General features: G+C 39.5%; 1 protein-coding gene across 1 annotated transcript in view; it reads left to right on the top strand.

Moving 5' to 3' along the window:
- LOC132350874 (uncharacterized) overlaps nt 1-17666 on the top strand; it is a 102558-nt gene extending 84892 nt beyond the window's left edge. Inside the window, exon 5 of the mRNA XM_059900428.1 lies at nt 17582-17666. Within this exon, the coding sequence (XP_059756411.1) occupies nt 17582-17591 (10 nt within the window). The 3' untranslated portion in view covers nt 17592-17666. The remainder of the gene's footprint in view (nt 1-17581) is intronic.
- The last annotated feature ends 534 nt before the right edge of the window (nt 17667-18200 follow it).

Raw genomic sequence — 18200 nt, 5'->3', positions numbered from 1 at the left:
CCGCATTTCATCCTGAGTCGGGGCAGGGGGCATTCCTGGCAGGATTTGAAGTAGGGGGGTGACATGGATGTTACTGAACAGGGACCACTCTCAAAGGCAATAGGAATCGAACTTCACCGATCTCTGCCTCGCTCTGGCTTTTCAGAACCTACTTGGTAAATTTGTGGGATGTTAAGGCCATTGGACCAGATCTTGGTCTCATCCATCAGAGGATAAGGGGCCTGGGTGGGTGGATAATTGGGTTACCTAACTTGGATGGAGACTTACAATGCTGAAATTCCAGGGTGTGTCTGTTCATTAAACACTTAAACAGCACTTACTATGTGTTAGAGTGACCCTAAGAGACAGGTACAATTTCTAGGGAATGCCATCATTTCTCTGGGATAAACAAAAATATATCAAACCTCATTTTTGAGCTCCACCCATTTGGAATTTGCTACCTATTTCTGGGCAGCTCTGTGAGGCTCAGATGAGGTAATGAAGGCAATGTGCTGACCACATAGTAGTTTCTTAAGAAACAGCCGTTTCTCACCCCTTTGCCTTTTGTCTATAGAAAATAGGTTTTCCAAGCAGGAAAAAAACAAAAAACAAAACAAAAAAACCCACGTAGAATTAAAATGATAGGCACTTTGCAATTTGGTTAAGGCACACATTTCAATCACTTTGGAAACACCCATTCAGGCACAATTGCTGGGCTAATTGTAAATCTCTCCTTTTTATTCATTAAGCCAGAGTCCCCGAGGGCGCCCACAAAGGTGTGTTCTGTTGGACTAATTCAAGGCCCTCTTGTCTGACTGCCCTCCTTTGTCATTCTGGTGTGGGGGGACAGGCCTAACAGGTGTCTGACAGCTCAGCAGGGTCATATCAGATTCTTACGGAAAATGCTTAAATTTCAGAAAACACGCTTGGCCCCACACTTGGCCAAGTCCGCATGAGGCGAAGGGGTGTTGCAACGGGGCTCTTCTAAACGGACAGATAAAATGTCTCTTTCTTTAACATCAGTCCAAATTGGAGAGGTTTGAATATTTAATTATTAAAAAGTGTTATTTCTTTGGATGAGAAGTTGCCCCCTTAGAATGGGGCTGATTGGTGAAACTCTGTCACAAACTGGATTTTGTGGTCCGAGAGTATATTCTAAATTGCCTACTTGAAGTTATCCTGTGCAAGTTCCTTGCATTAAAAAAAAATGAGTGCAGTGTTTTTGTTAAGTTATAAACAGGGCTTTTGTGGTGGAAAAAAACTACACCCATAAATATTATTTTAAAAATGTAAACATATAGTGAACGCGAATGCCTCTGTACATAGTCCAACAAGATCAATTTAAAAGACTTTACATTGGTTGGTCACCATTTTTAAATTTAAAGGGCACAATTATCTGAATTCAATAATGATTCAAAAAAGAGAGTTTTGAGGTTCTTGAGGGTATTTTTTCCAACACTCCATCTTTGCCAAGCCCTGTTCAAGGCTCTTTCTTGATAGTTATAAAGGGAGTGGCACGGACATCACCATGAACACTCTCAGGGTCACGGTCCTAACAGGCCTGTTTTATTGGAGGGAGAACATGTGGCTGCTACTTTTGGGGTGTTTAGGGGGCCAGAGGAGGCAAGGCCAGACAAAATGGTCACTCTGGACCCCACCCTCTGGCTCCACCCCTTTTCTAACCTTTTCCCCATGGGATTATATTATCAAATATACTGTTATTTATTTATTTTTTAATCAAGTCTTTTTGGAACTTCAATGATGAGATTGCTTAGTTTAACTGAACCTTAGACTAATTTTCTCTCTGGCCAAGAGTGATAGAAGGGAGGTTCACGTTTGGGTTCTGGCTTATGAATGGAAACCCTCTCGTTTAGAGAAAGGTTTGCTTATATGAAAATGGGCCAGTGAGACTGGCCCAAATGCAAACAAAACAAAGCAAAATAAAATAAAAACAATGAGAGAGAAATGATAGTTATCAATCAATGGAACAGACTATGGAGTGCAGGGGTAGACCCACACATATGTGGTTAATTGAATTCTGACAAAGGTGCAAAGACAATTCAATAGGGAGAGGATGGTCTCTTCAGTGAACAGCCACAGTGCTGGCATAATTTAATACCCGTATACACTAAAACGCAACCTCAGTCCATTCCTCACACTCTAGATAAAAACGGACTCAAAATGAATCGCTGATCTAAATATAAAATGTAAAGATGTAAGACTTTGAGAAGAAATGACAAGCATATTTTGTGACACTGGGTAGAGAATATTTCAAAACCAAACTCCTGATCCATAAAAGAAAAAAAATGATAAACTTGACCTCATTAAAATTAAGAACTTCTCCTCTTCAAAAGACAGTTGAGAGAATTAGAAAACAAAACAAAAACAAAACCCACCACACATTAGGAAAAAAATTTGCAAATCACACATCTAATAAAGGACTTGTACCTATAATTCATATAAAGAACTCTCAAACCTCAATAATGAGAAAACATTTAAAAATTTCCTTAAAAATGGGCAAAGTATTTGAATAAAAGCCTTCACCAAAGAAGATGTACAGTGCAAATAGGCTTGTGAAAAATGTTCAAAATCATAAGTCATCAGGGAAATGCAAATTAAAACTATAATTTAGAAACCACAACATACTTATTAGAATGGCTTTTTATAAAATATGAAAATGCCAAATATTGGCAGAGATATGGGGAATTAGCACTCTCATACATTGCTAGTGGAATGTAAAATGATACAGTCACTTTGGGAAACAGTTTGGCAGTTTCTTATTAAATTAAACATACACTAGACATATGACTCAACAATCCCACTCCTAGGTATTTACTCAAGTAAAAGAAAAACTTATGTTCACACAAAAACCTGTATGAGAATGTTTATAGAGGCTTTATTCATAATAATGATCAAAGCTGAAGACCATTCAAATATGCCTCAACTGTGGAACGAACAAACCTCAGACAGATCCGTACAATGGCTACTCCATTAAAGGTATGCCAGGTAACATAACTCAGGATGTCACATGAATCTCATATGATGTCATAAGAGGGGTACTTCACCTTTGTTGTATTTTCCCCCAAATCATCGTCTAATCATGAAGATAAACTCAAATTGAGAGACATTCTACAAAACACCTGACCACTACTTCTCCAAACTCTCAAGGCTATGAAAAACAAGAAAAGACTGAGAAATGGTCACCATTTTTCTGGAACAGGAAAAAGGACATTAATGCGAAAATGGCGGAATCCAAATAGTGTCCGGAGTGTAGTTAATAGTATTATGTCAATGTTGGTTTCTCTGTTTAGACAAGTATGTCATGGTGACGAAAGATGGTAACCTTAGCAGAAATGAAACATGGTGAAGGGCAAGTAGGAACTCTGTTCTCTCTTTGCAGCTTTTCTGTAAATCTATAATTATTCCAAACCGAAAAGACAATATTAGAAAAATAAGAATGCCAGGCACATAGCAAGCACTCAATAAATGATGACTATTGCTGTTCTTTTGAGGAGAAAGCCCTGGTAGGAAATGTAAATTATAAAACTTCCATTTTAAATCGCATAACAATTCATAGATGGTAAATGGCTCTTACAAACGTTATTTCTCATCAGTTCAGAGCCAGAAGGGTGAAAATATTATCTGGGCCAACCCCTTCATTTTCCAGATAAAGAAACAGAACCCCAAGAGAAAGAAGCAAGAAGAAGAAAAATAACAGTGATTGAAATAATAAAATAACATTAAGAGTTTTAAAAAAAAGTAACAGTCATAGATAACAGTAAATAATACCTACTGTAACTCAGGCACTGTTCTAGGTGCTTATACCCACAATCTCATTCATAACAACCTTATAAGATATACTTTATAATAATCTCTATTTTACAGAGGAGGAAGCTGAGGTCAGAGAGGTTAAATAGCTTGCTCAGGGTCACACAGCTTGCAAGGCTGGGCCTCAAACTCAGGAAAAGAAAGGGAACTTAGATTCACTGAGCACCCACCATGTAGCAGGCAAGATGCCAAATGTCTCCTAAACCTTCACTCATTTAATTCCTCACAAAATTCTGTGATATCTGTACTGATATCCCAAATTCACTAATGAGGAACTCAAGGTTTACATAATTGTCCCGCCACACAGCTGGCAGATGGCAGAGCTGGGATTTGAACTTAGATCCACCAGACCCCATTCCTGTGCCCTCTCTATCACACTGGTCTCCTCTGGATACAGGTAGAATGGTCCAGCAAGAACAAACCAGAGGCTCTGCCTTTTCATTCGCTGTTTATTCCACATTCAGGAAATCTTAGCTTTCCTAGTGGTACAGCTTCTGCTATTTTCTGTTTTACAAGCAGAAAAGACATATTCCATCCATAATTCCTTCAGACTCAGGTAGCTGACCTAGGGCTTTCGAGATCCTCAGGACACAGGATGACAACTGTGTCCATTTTAAAAATTCAAATTTCATCCACTACCTAGAAAGTATTAACAGAGTCAGTAAGATGTTAACATATAACAATATTAGCTGAGGCTGATGCCTGATGCTCTTTGGCCAAGCTCTGACTGTCCACGGCTGAGAGGGTATGAAAAGCGTTACATGTATTTAAACATATTGAGGAAAAAAGTACAAAGCGATCATCTGTTTGTATCCCCTCCCACATGTGGCCACAAATGGAACATATTGGAAAGGTTATGAGAGATCAGGAGATTTAGTGAACAGGGCACAATACAGCTTTGTGGTCCGGCTTATTTTCTCATGACAATGTAAAATATAGATTGAGATGAACTCAAATCCCTCATATTTCGTTTTATAGTTCAAATTCATAAATTCTCTACATTCATTAGAAAGTGATGTACTATCTGCACCCACTTGAAAAGATAGCATCCCAAGGGACAGATACAAGAATATTAAAAAAAAAACCTGATCAAAGAAATATTGCTTCTTTCCTCCTTTCATTGAACAGATGTGCAATGTGTCCAGAGAAAGAAATAGAAAAATTCCTGAGTGATTTATTTGATGAACCCAGTTTTAACTGAGGTTATTGCGTGCCTGATATCATGATGGGGGTTATTAGTTTCTAGTTGAAAATGACCAGAGAGAATCCCGTTCACTTCATCAATATGGTCCATTTATAGGTTGTCAGGGAGGCGACATCATGCAGCCACAGCACTTTGTCTTAGAGTTATTTCTCTATTAGATGGTTGCCATCTTTATCATGAAGACTTTTGGTTATTTAAGAAAACCCAGACCAGAAAGATATATCTGTTCCATCCCAGCAGTCAAGTCATTAAAAGCAGATGCATCACTTAGAAAACTGTCTTCTATTCAAAAGCCCCATTGCCACAGAAAAAGGCATCACAAAAATCTCATTTGCCACAGAAAAAAATAAAAAACAGACCCCCAAACCATGCTTTTTCTAGGAAGAAAGTTGATTTTTGCTTTTGCTAGAAAGAATACTTTGTATAAACCAGGGGTTCCCAGACTTTGTGAAGCAACAAAATTATTCTTAAAAGTTCGGGGTGGGGGTCCCTCTACACAGGATTATCAATTTTTAAATTTGCCGAATAAAATCATTAACAAGTGTTTTTTATTGTCTCCATCATTCCATAAAGAAAGGGCATTTTAAGGCACACACACGAAATTTTAAAATAACATAAACATTTAAAAAGAACACAATCTCAGAAAGAAAGTATTCCTTCCTGGGAGAGAGAGCCTGAGGCTGCTCTCCCCACAGACTGAAGAAGCTGTAATCACTTATCAGCGTTGGTCTGCAGACCATCTTCGGGAACCACCGGAAAATCTGGTAAAATCAGTGACGAGCTATTGATATTAGAGGTGGAAACCTCTTGTTCTGGAACTTGTTTGTAATTTCGTAATACCTTACTAAATTGTTACAGCACTAACAGTAAAAGAAATAATGAAAAAATAATAATGGTAATAAGTAGGTAACACTATGTATTAAAGTGCAGACTAGATGTCAGCTCTTTACTATGTGCTTGACATGTTGGTATCTCTTAATTCTTACAACAACCTGTAACATCGGTATCGTTACTGTCACTTGAGGGACTAGGTAACCGTGGCCCAGAGAAGTCACAGAGCTTGCCCAAGGCACCCAACAGTGAGTGACAGAGCTGAGATTCCACTTGAAGCCCCTCTGAGTCAGAAGCCAGTGCACTAAGGACTCGGCATCCTGCCTTCTTCCAGTTATGCTCTGCTGTACTTACATGTCTCAGGCTCTGTTTCTACCCCATGTGCTCAGTTTGTTGTTGGTTTTTCTTTTTTTTTTCATCTTCAAGTCCTCAACACTCAGTCGCAGTGCCTGACAAATAGTAGACACCTAATCCCTATTTCTAAACAAATAAATAAATGAAGACTTCCAGTTTGAGAAATTTGTTTTCGAACATAGGGTGGTGTGAGAATTAAATGAGATCATATATGTAAAACACTTAACACTGTGCCTGATATAACACAGGAAGCTCTTGATATATGTGAGTGACTTTCATAACCGGTATTAAGAAATCAGCTCCCCTTTGAGAAAGCTGTCTTGGCTTGGTCTGTTGGAGAAATTCCAGCAGCCTTGCAGAGGAATCTTCACACAGGATATCTTCTACAGAAGGATTTTAAAATAATCAGAAATGACAATTTCTAAAATGCACACATACATCACTTTTTTCTTCTTCTTTTGCTATATATATTATTATTATAACATATCATTATATTATATAGCTATCGTATATGCCATATGATATATATGTATCATATGCAACATAACGCCCCTTAGCTCATGGATGAAGGATGTACAACTTAATAATAAAATAAAATCAATCCTTAGGCCCTCCTTTTTTTTAGGGGGGGGGACTATATTCCGTTATTTTTATTTTTTTTAACATCTTTATTGGAGTACAATTGCTTTTCAATGGTGTGTTAGTTTCTGCTTTATAACAAAGTGAATCAGCTATACATATACATATATCCCCATATCTCCTCCCTCTTGCATCTCCCTCCCTCCCACCCTCCCCATCCCACCCGTCTAGGTGGACACAAAGCACCGAGCTGATCTCCCTGTGCTATGTGGCTGCTTCCCATTAGCTACCTATTTTACATTTGGTAGTGTATACATGTCCATGTTAGGCCCCCCTTGATGAAAGGATTTTTAAAACAAATCTTGCTTTGTTGGGTCCCAAAGGAAAGTTATGTGGTTGAAAATTGGGGTTCTCCTGTGTATAAGATGGAAATACAAACTCTTCCTTATTTGAAAAGCAGAATTGACCAGTGTTATTTAGAAAGAGCTCCCTGACATTTTTTATGAATGTCATTTATAGATACAGTCTTAAGCTCAAGCTTAGATTTGTTTTTCATTCTCCTCTACGGCGCTGTGAAAGCTGCATTGCGAATCAGACTATATTACTAGTGTCAGGGGCATTGTATTATTCTCCCAGACCTTTGCTGGAAATTTCCCAAGATGGTAATGAGAAAACGATTACAGCAAGATCCATTTGTCTCTAATTTCTGCACCCTAAATTACAAGGGGTCCCAGGAACAATCCTCCCCAAGGCAAGCTTTGGGACCAGATAGAAGTGATGTTCTCGCTGCTTTTTATTTCAGTTGGTGATACTCCCTGCCTCCCCTGGACAGATGTTTCTCTGAGCAAAGCGACCCTGGCTGCTGAAATGATTTCTAAGTCTCTTGCATCAGCAGGATTGGGGGACAAGGAGGCTAGTTACTGTTCAGCTCTTCAGATGGGTCAAAGTGTTGAAAGTCGGAGTTACAGCTATAGCAGCCGGATTTACAAATGCCTCAACAACTTCATTGCATTTTGCCATATAAAATAATTAGAGATTACCCAAGATAAAAAGGACAAGAAAAGAAAATTTGGGATAAGTAGATTTATGTTTGTTTACTTTACCCCAGGCAGAAACAGGCTAATTTCTGGCATGTGGTACCCTGTGTTTGGGCTCAATGTGATTTCAGTATAGTGAGGTTTAGTCTCTGGCGCCGAGAGGTGAGTAACCATTTTCCATGTTTGCTCATAGACAGAGAAATGTAAGTGGCTTCAAAATACTGAACAGTTAGATGTTGCTTGTAATATGTTATCTTATCAGATAGACAATGTCTGGATGGAGTTTTATCAAAATAGTTTCACAGCTAAGTATACACTTTAAGGAGAACTAGAGGTCAATTAAAAGTATCTCTTCCACAGATAATATATAAAAATATAATCTTTCATAGATAGACATATAGAAAAGTGTATCTTTTTTCATCGATACATATATTTTCCAAAGATTTAGAAGTCAACTAAAAGCATCTTTTTTGCATCTTCTTCATGAATAAATTAGGCAGAAAAATCCTATAGTAGCCTAAACTTTTGCCCATGTAGACCACTTTCTTTCATTCAGGAACTGTATAATACCCCAGATCATCTCAGCCCTCTGCATGCTAAATACCCCTCAGATGAGGAACAATTGGACTTTTATATCTGAAATCTCACTTAAACAAGACTGATGTTAAGGATGCAGAAAGTAAAGATGATGCTTGTTTTATTGTCTTCAAGATAGTCTCAAAGAGTTGGTGGCTGACTGGCCCCAGCCCTTTTGCAGCAAATAAAACAATTAAAAACAAAAACAAAAACAACAACAACAAAAAACACCTCTCTTCTATAGTAGATCAGGCCCCGAGGGTTATTTTGTTAAAAAGCTTAGTCCAGAATTAGCTTATCCTCCTTCCTCCCACTGACTCCCTTTCAGTTTGCTTTAAAGGTTTTTGTTTTTGTTGTTTTTTTCAACCAATTCCGTTTGCACTTGTGAATGATAATGAATTGGTGCTTTTGCAGGAACTTGAACTTCTTGGATAAAAGATGTGTTCGATGTTTAGGTCATTAACATTGACATGATTATCTTCAGAGTTTGGCCCCATTAACTTGATTATTGAGTCAATGTTTATTGTCATAGTCTGTCACAGAGCTTAACGGCAAAAGGTCAGATCAGCACGAAAGGATCCAAGCGATGCGGACAGAATGACTGATCTTTCAGTGAAATAGCTGCTGTTATTTGCTCTTGTTTCGGGGTGGATGACACAAAATGCTTCTGACTTCAACACAGGAAAATTATTTTCAAGCTGTGTTGAAAATCTGCAGATTTGAGCAGGTATCAGTGTCCTTAAAAATGTCCATGCCCTTTCAGCCAGAAATTCTACTTCTACTTCTACCAAGGGAGCCGTAAAACATACAAAGATTTATGTTCAAAGCTAGTCATTTCAGTCTTGCTTAAAATAGCAAAAAATTGATGACAATCTAAATGTCCAGCTATTGGGATGAGCTAACTAAATTATGTTATCATACATAATGCCGTGATACAAAAGCATACCTTCAAATAATAGTTACTAGATATAGGAAAAATTCATGACCTATTAAGTAAACTATGGATTTTTTTTTTTAAATATAGAAGAAGTAAGCCTGATGGTCCAAGACATTACATATTTGTGTGTAGGTAACAACAAAACCACAGGATTTTTCCAGTGCTTACCACTGGGTGTGTGTGTGGGGAGGGAAGTATTTTTATTCATTCTTAATATTTTGCTGTGTTTCCTAAATTTTCTGCCATAAACACACATTTCTTTGAAAACTAAAAAAAAAAAAAAGTAAATGCAATTTTTAAAATACTAGCAAGGATGCAAGCCCTTGTAATTACATATTCATCTGAAGCACGGATCCATCGTCAAGTACACCAGTGAGTAGACATGCAAAACCGCCTCACGGCTCCACTATTCCAGGACCTACATAGAGTTGTCAAAAGGAAGTCCCATAACATGCATTTGCAGCTCCCAGCCCTTTATTAATGCCACATGTGCTCTTGTAAGGTTAAGTTATTAAGTGATATACAATAATTGTCTCTACTCCAAAGTAGACATTTCAATTCACTCAGCTCATGTGGATCTATTTCGGTATCATTTATCACAACCGCTTTTTCAGAATGATCTCAGTGGGCTGCTTCTCTTGTCCTTCTCTTTGAATGCAAGCCGACCTAAATGGCCCCGGTAAGAAATTAAATATAATTACCTATGGAATCGCACAGGGCACAATGAGAGCGCGCCAGCTTCCGAAATGGAAAAAGGCGTTTGGAGGCCCCTCATCTTCATTCCTCCCCAGAGTTAATTTGCCTGTATTTCCTCCCTCGTGGAGAACGCTTACATGTAGCCTCACAATGACCTGTTTAGTTGGCGGTGGAAAATTATGTCATTTGCAAGCAAGCTTTCAGCTGTGATATTTTATAATTGTTAAGATGAAAACCTGATAATCCTCTCCCCCTTCACATAAACTGCAATCCATCTTTAAACCTGTGATAATTCCTAAAACCTGCCGCTTAATAAACTAACAAACCCCAGGCCTATGTGATTTTACGGGGAGTCAATCTTTGATCAGCCAAGCTGAAATGGGTCTGATAAGGGGACGCCCTTCCACTCTGGGAGTCGCCACTTGAGTGGGTGATTGCTGTTTCCTCCCCGTCCTCAAGTGCCAAATAAGCAGAAGTCTTCCTGAGCTTCTTATCTCTTTCACTTTCTTCTCGAGATCTCTGTCGCTTTAATCCGGCATGTCTGCTGCTGGTTAACAAGGAAATCCTATGTCAATTATCGCCAACAACTTCCTGCTGTGAAGCAGTGGGGAATCAAAGCGTTTGAGAGCCTTTTCACACCAGAGAGTGGTGCAGGGCCTAATTAAATGGCCCTCATATCCTGCAGCCCGGTGGAGGCCATATGATAGATAGCTAATGAAAGATAGCCTAATTTTTCTAAGAACCGTTTGGAGGCTGGTGGGCTGTCTGGTGGGCTGCAAGTATGCCCCGGGGTGGGACGATGTGAGTTTTTTTAATCCACTTCTGCTAAATTTAGTGGGCCTGTTGTCAGCACAGGACAGCAGGATCGGAAGAGAGCCTACCTTTGAGAAGATTACATCTAATTAGAGTTGCTCTGTACGTCCAAGGTCCAAATGAAGCGGGAGAGGGACGTGCAGGAAGATACAGAAAGACATGAAGTTCAGATCTTGAAGGAGACCACTGCCTATGGAATGATTCACCAGGCCCCAGCATCAAGCTTCCCCCTCCCACCGAGGAATTCTCAGCTAATATGATGCTGCTTTAAAAAAATCATTTTATAAGATCACTGCCAATCATTCCTTTCAAATGACTTATTCCCTGGAGGTACACATACTCTATAGACAAACGAAACTAAAAATACACTTTTTATTTTATTACTTTTTTTGCAAGAAATACCTTTGTGACTCACATTTTCTCTCACCACTTCTCTTTATCTAGAGCAGTGATTCTCCAAGTGTGGTCCCAGGGCAAGCAACTTCACCTGGGAACTTGCTGGCTATGCAAATTTCTCAGGCCGCACTCTAAACCTCGTGGATCAAACACTCAAAGGGTGAAACCAGTGACCTAGATTTTAACAAGCACTCCAGGTGATTCCGAGGCACGCTAAAATTTGAGAGCACTGATCTAGCACATGTCCAGAAACTCTTTTGCAGATGGTCAGTTTGGGTTGTTAATCATAAATATCATCCTTTGTTTAAAAAAATCCAGCAAGTTACAAAATGGTTACCCCATATTATTTAACCTTGATGTGATGTCTGTCTACCTTTTATCAAAATGCATGTGTACAAGACTGGGATCATTTCCTGAGTTCTGACTCATGATGTAGTACCTTAGTGAGTGAGGTAAATTTTGTTTTAATTTGTGAAAGTTGGGGGTAGGAGGTGGGGAGTATATCCACTGAAATACTTAAACCTATTTTCTAGATTGTGATTTTTAGGCTTGCAGATTAAACAAAATCAAGGTACCGAACAGGGTTTGTTGCTTTTTATTTTGTTATGAACAACATTTACCCCCTCCGACACTTCATAAAAGAAAGGACATTTTAAAAAATGACAAAAAGAAAATTGTAAGGACATAATTTCAGAATAAATGTCAATCCTTTAAATGGAATGAGGTTTTGCTTATGGAAAGCTCTTTCTGTTGTTTTTATTTTTCTCTTTTAATTAAAGATTTGGGAGTTCTTTGCCATGAAATGGCATTGGCTTGCTAACTGATGTGTAGAAATGGCTAGTGTAGGTTTGGGTTACGGAGAGAGGGGGCAGGTAACACTTTAACTTGGAGGCTTATAACTCCTAACTTGGAAGCAGTCATGTTACTCTCCTGCTTAAGATTATTCAATATATCCTTTTAATGGAGTGAAAGTCAAATTCCTCATAACAGCATTTTAAGTGCTTTCTAGTTTGGCCCTCAACTCACTTTATTATTATAATTGTTACTACTACTACTCTTATTACATCTACTCCTGCTACTTCTACAGAATGCACCTGTCTTTGACAAAACTTTCACTATATCCAATCATTCTGTAAGGTCATTTGTGTGGATAACCTCATCAACGACCAGATACTATTGTTATCTTGAGTTTTACAGATGAAAAATTGAGGCACAGGAAAGTTAGATTGATTGCTCAACCGCTAAGTGAGGGAACTTGGGCTGGGATTCAAGAGGGTCCAACCATCACATCTGCATTCCAGGAAGGAAGAAGGAGGAAGGAAAGCAGCAAAACCCTCACCTAATAATTTTAGCCTACATATCATTCTCATGAACTTAGTCACATGGTCACTCCTGGCTGCAGGGGAGGATGGTATAATAGTTTGTTGGGTTTTTTTTTTCATTTTGGCACATGGCTTCCCCCAACAAAATTAGAGCTTTGTTATTATGAAAAGGGAAAGGTGAACATTGAGTCAACTACCAGCAGTCTCTGCCCTGAACCATGACATTCGCATTCACTACGGGGAAGAATTCCATTAATTCCCATTGTGGCTGAAGGATCCCCTGTAGATCAGGTGGGATTTAGCCTTCCGGTTCCTTCACTGGGACACAGACTTAAGTGGTGTACCGAGGAGCACATTTATCACTCCTTTGGCAGCGGGAGTGGTAATTATAAACTGGCCATAAACATGGTTGCATGATTGGAGTATCAAAAGAGGATGAAACCAACTATGTACATTTTATATTTTAGCTATGATACTATTTGATCTGTGACAGTATAAAAATCATCAACTTTTCATCAAAATGTAAAATGAAAGCTTATCACATTCAAGTCATCTGTGTCCTTTTCCCAAACATTTCACTCATACTCTGTCTGGCTTCTTGGTAAAGAGATACACCAGGGCAGCATCTTCATAGCCTTTGTTGCAGGTCTGTCTGCTCATTTACATTAATATGTTGATGTCAGAAGATGCACACAGGGGCATGGCCTCATCCCATGGTCCTCATCAGAATGAAAAAAAAAAAAGGATCATGACGTTATAAGACTAACAGTTACTGAGACCTTTAAGATTCTCTTTCCTTTACTTTTTTTCTCAGCATCATTCAGTTGACTTCTGCCCAGCATTCCAGAATATTCCAAAGATAACAGTAGTGGAGATTTCCTGGGACCCTTGTTCCTACATCGAAATGTGAACTGGTTGCTATTAGAATATTTTAATCGATGAAGATTTGAAGAAAACTTGGAATTTCCTTCAAAACTCTAATTTGGGTGTTTTCATTTTAAATGAATAATTTAAATGTCAAATATCTTTCTTTGTGTGTCTATATTAAATATCATGTTATCAACTTTTAAAAGTTTGTTACAGATTCACAGGGAAGAGGGGAAGAGGGAGACCCATGTTACAGCGTATTACTATTTGAATTCTGGTGAATTGGTTTAGCATCCACTATCCCAATGGGGTGAGGGCAGAGGAAACAGAAAGAGACATTCTCCCGCAGGGAAGAGCACACTGCTTTGGAATCAGATCAGTGTTTGAAACCAGGCTCAGATGCTTACTAGCAAACTTCCTAAGCTTTTCTAAACATCGGTTTTCTTATCTGTAGAATGGGATGATGTAGATGATGACGATTACAGCAATGAACATTTATTGAGGATTTCTCATGTGCTGGATGCTAAACGAATTACGTATATTATTTCATTAATTCTCATCATGATCCAATAATGTAATTACTATTAGCATTTTCATGATACTATCTGTTTTAGTTATCTATAGCTGCGGAACAACCCCTGACATTTTAGTGGTAAGCAATCACCCTCTCTTTAGCTCACTGTGAGTTGGAAACTGAGGCTGGGCTCCGTTGAGTTAGTTATTCTTCTGGTCTCTGCCGGGCTCCCTCAAATCTCTACCATCAGCTGCAGGTCAGCAAGGCAGCTCTGCCTCAGGGATTTGGCTGCTGGGTGACAGGAGCGATTTGGGTCCTATGTCTCTCCTCAACAAGCCTAGGCTTGTTCGTGTGGTGGAAGCAGTGTTCAGAGACAGAGACAACATAAGCCCTGCTGAAGCATTGGCTCAAAACCAGCACATCATCACCTTGCTATGTTCAATTGGCCTAAGCAAGTCTCACAAACCAAACCCAGATTCAAGGGGTGGGAATGGACTCAATCTCTTGATGGGAAGAGACACAAAGTCTCCAAGGAAGGAGTGTAATGGTAGCCAGTTTTGCAAACAGTCTTCCAAGTCTCTACCTCATAAGGTTGTTGTAAGGATTCACAAATAATAATAGCTAATCTTATTTAATTCTCACAATAATCCTGTGATATAGGCACGATTATCATCTCCATTTTACAGATAAGTGAGCTGAAGCAGAGAGATGTTAGGTTTCTTCCCAAAGTTGCAAATTACTAATGAGGACCCAGACTCAAATGGAAGCAGTGCAGGTGAAATCTGACAAGGGTGGTGCCTGGGTTAATATATTATACCAATGTCAGTTTCCACAATATGCCATGGTTATATAAGATTTGATCATTGGAGGAAGCTGGGAGAAAGGTATACAGGAACTCTCTGTGCTATAGATTGCAACTTCTTGTGAATCTTAAACTAAGCAAAATTTAAAGAAATATTTTAAAACTTTGAGGCAGTTCAAATACTGAGCTAATGTTCTGCAGACATATGAGGACCAGAGTATAGTGCCTGGTCACACAGTAGGTGTTTAATAAATGTTATCTTCCTCTGCTGAAAGCCCATTCTCCATTTAGAAGATCGGAGATAACATCTCAAGTTCCTAACTCAGTATAAGCATGGGCACCACCTCAAACAGCCTCAGAAATGACCACTCAGATGTGGCCAGGGGAAGTCTGGGACGTAGCAGGGGCTACGGCTGGTCTCCCATTAGGGCAAGCCCTGCAGTTATAGGGCAAAACCGGATGTGTTTCAGGCTTTCTGCTTTTCTAAGATTACTTTATGGGAAATCTTTTTCAGATCTCACAGATCCCTGAGAAGCCTCAACTTGGAACTGAGAAAACTGTTGGGAAGTCTAATTAAAAGAGAACAATATGATATGGGGATTAGTTGAACTTGATAGGGTCAAGCCAGGCACGGTTTCTTACCTCTCCTCCAAGTTAGTGGAGAAAAATTCTGTTACAGAAAAAAATATATTAACAAATGATAAGCTACAAGTAGACCTCGTTAGGTTGTATTTTCACAAAGAGTGAGGTAACAGGCTTTGAACAAAATTATAAAGGGAAATAAGTAGCCATGTGTTAAAGTCACAGATCTGGCAGAACAATAATAGTAACTATAGTAAGAATTAGTAGGCAGGTGCTGCCGGGCATGGACGTGGCCATGACCCACTGCTGAAGCTACGTCTATGAGCCCAGGGCCTGTGCGCTAATGACTCGATGAGAAGCGGTTAATGTCCAGAACACTGGGGGACGATGTTTTCTGGTAACGGCCAGTTGGTTTTACATGATATCCTGACAGAGGAAAACAAGGTCTATACTCATAATGATAATAATAACAATAATCATAGCTAACATTTATTGGGCATTTACTATGTGCCAGGAACTCTTTTAAGTGTGTTACCTTTGTCATCTCATTGAATCTTCACAATCTTTTATGGGTGAGGAAATTGAGGTCTGGAGATATTAAATAACTTCCCAAGGCATGCAGAAGCTTCCCATGGGGAAGCGGGGATAAAAGGATGTATTGTCCCAGTGTGGCGACAGGCTCATTTTGTAGAAGCGTTTTGGGACACAGTACCCATTGCCTTCACCTTCCCAATCGTCAGTTTGCCTGGGAACGTTGAGCATGCAGGCTTGGCGCAACGGGGCTCCTGTTACCCCTCCCTGAGGATGGAACCCAGGGCGTCTGCTTCTCAGGTGGAAAGTATTGAACTTTCTCCAAACTCTTAGTTTTTGAGTATTTCATCTGGAATTCATTTTTGTTTATGATGTGAAGTCTGAGATCTAGCATTCACCTCCACCCCAAGGGCCAACCAGTTACTGCTGTGTCATTTGGTATATAAACTACCCTCTTCACATTGAATCAAAGTGCCACCTTTTACATGTATTAAGTTCTCATATAGACTGTGATCCATTTCTGGTTCTCTATTTTATTCTTGATCTATTAATTTATTCCTATATCAATGGCATATTGTTTAGATTATAGTGTAGTATAGCATATCATATGCACACATATATATGTATAGTATAGTATAATGAGTTTCATTATGTTGTAGGGGAACCCCTCCAAATATTTTTCTTTTTCAAACTTCTCTTAGTCATTCCCAGATAGTTATTACTATATATAAGCTTTAAAATAGTTTCATGTACTCCCAGCATCCCCCGCACCTCGACACACAAAACGCACAGGGATGCTGAACTGAATTGCATTTTATTTCTAAGTTAATTTGAGGACTGATATTTTTATGGTATTAAGCTTTCTTTACTAGGAACATGATACGTTTCTCCATTTCTCTGGGTCTTATTTTAAGATCTTCAATAAGATTTTATAGCTTTCTTTATACAAGCTCTATGCCTTTATTATTAAATTTATTCCTGGTTAATATGGTGAATAGGATTTTTTTGACTTCCATTTTGTAACCGGTTTTTGCTAGTGTAGCAGATATTGTGGTGCTGGCCCACTTCCCCACAGCCTCCCAGCTTAAGTGCTCCCAGGTTGACATCCTTCTCGAAGTGCCAGTGAAGTAACATTCTCTAGGAGACTGATGGGAAATGAAATATAAATTCCCCAGCTCCCTCCCTTCTCCCCTAGCTCACCCCTATGGCCACATGGGAAGTTCCCGATGTCCAGCTGATGGAGGAGAAAAACCCAGTCTGGGGCTCACAGATGGGTCAATTCACTGTTTTGTGGCAAGCTATAAATAAATGCTGCCACACTACACGCATTCAGGGGTGACACTGAAAACACTGGGAGGGGAAGCCTCACCGTGGGCATAGCTTCCAGGAGTAAACCTTGCGTGGAGGGAGACATGACCCGACATAAAGATAAACACAGACTCCTGGGAAGTGGTGAAAGGCCTGGCTGGCTGGACAGGTATCTGAAAAGGTTAAAAGATCAGAGGCAAAGAGGTATAGGAAGAAGTATGTGGATGGACCCAAGGGAGTAGGTACAGAGTGACCCACATCAGTGCCCACCATCCGTATCCATTTGCAGAGGGGGCCCTAAGCAACCAGTAGATAGTAGGCATCAGTCAGGCCCTGCTCTGGCCACCCTCATGCTTGCACAACGGGTCCACGAATGGAGGAGTCATGGCAGCTCCCTTTCACCATGGCTGATTCATCTCCTGCAGATGCTGCTAACTTTGTGACCTGTCAGCTGCAGAGACCGATGCTGAGCCCTCAATGGGACCAGTCCTTGGGGAAGGAGAACATGACTTTTGGTGGTAAGCTGATTACATTGGACCCCTTTCACCCTAGAGTAGGTGACAAGTTCTCACTATTGGGATTGAAACATATTCTGGGCATGGGTTTGTCTTTCCCGCCTGTGCTATCTATGCCAGAATCACTATTTAAGAGCTCACAGAGTTTCTATGTTCCCCCCTCCCCACCAAATTCTTGTTTTGAAGCCCTAACCCCCAACACAATTGTACAGGAATACCTCATTTGACTGTGCTTCACTTTATTGCAATTTGCAGATATTGCATTTTTTACGAATTGAAGGTTTGTGGCAACCCTGCCTTGAGCATGTCTGTCAGCGCCATTTTTCCAACAACATTTGCTCACTTCGTGTCTCTGTGTCACATTTTGGTAATTCTTGTAACACTTCAAACTTTCTCATTATGATTATATTTGTTCTGGTGATCTGTGATCAGTGATCTTTGATGTTACTATTGCAAAAAAATTATGATTCACTGAAGGCCCAGATGATGGTTAGCACTTTTTAGCAATAAAGTATTTTTTAATTAAGGT

The sequence above is a fragment of the Balaenoptera ricei genome, chromosome 16, assembly GCF_028023285.1.
Source record: "Balaenoptera ricei isolate mBalRic1 chromosome 16, mBalRic1.hap2, whole genome shotgun sequence".
Classification (NCBI taxonomy): domain Eukaryota; kingdom Metazoa; phylum Chordata; class Mammalia; order Artiodactyla; family Balaenopteridae; genus Balaenoptera; species Balaenoptera ricei.
Note: the sequence above shows the minus strand (reverse complement) of the source record. Positions and strands in the feature narration are given on the sequence as shown.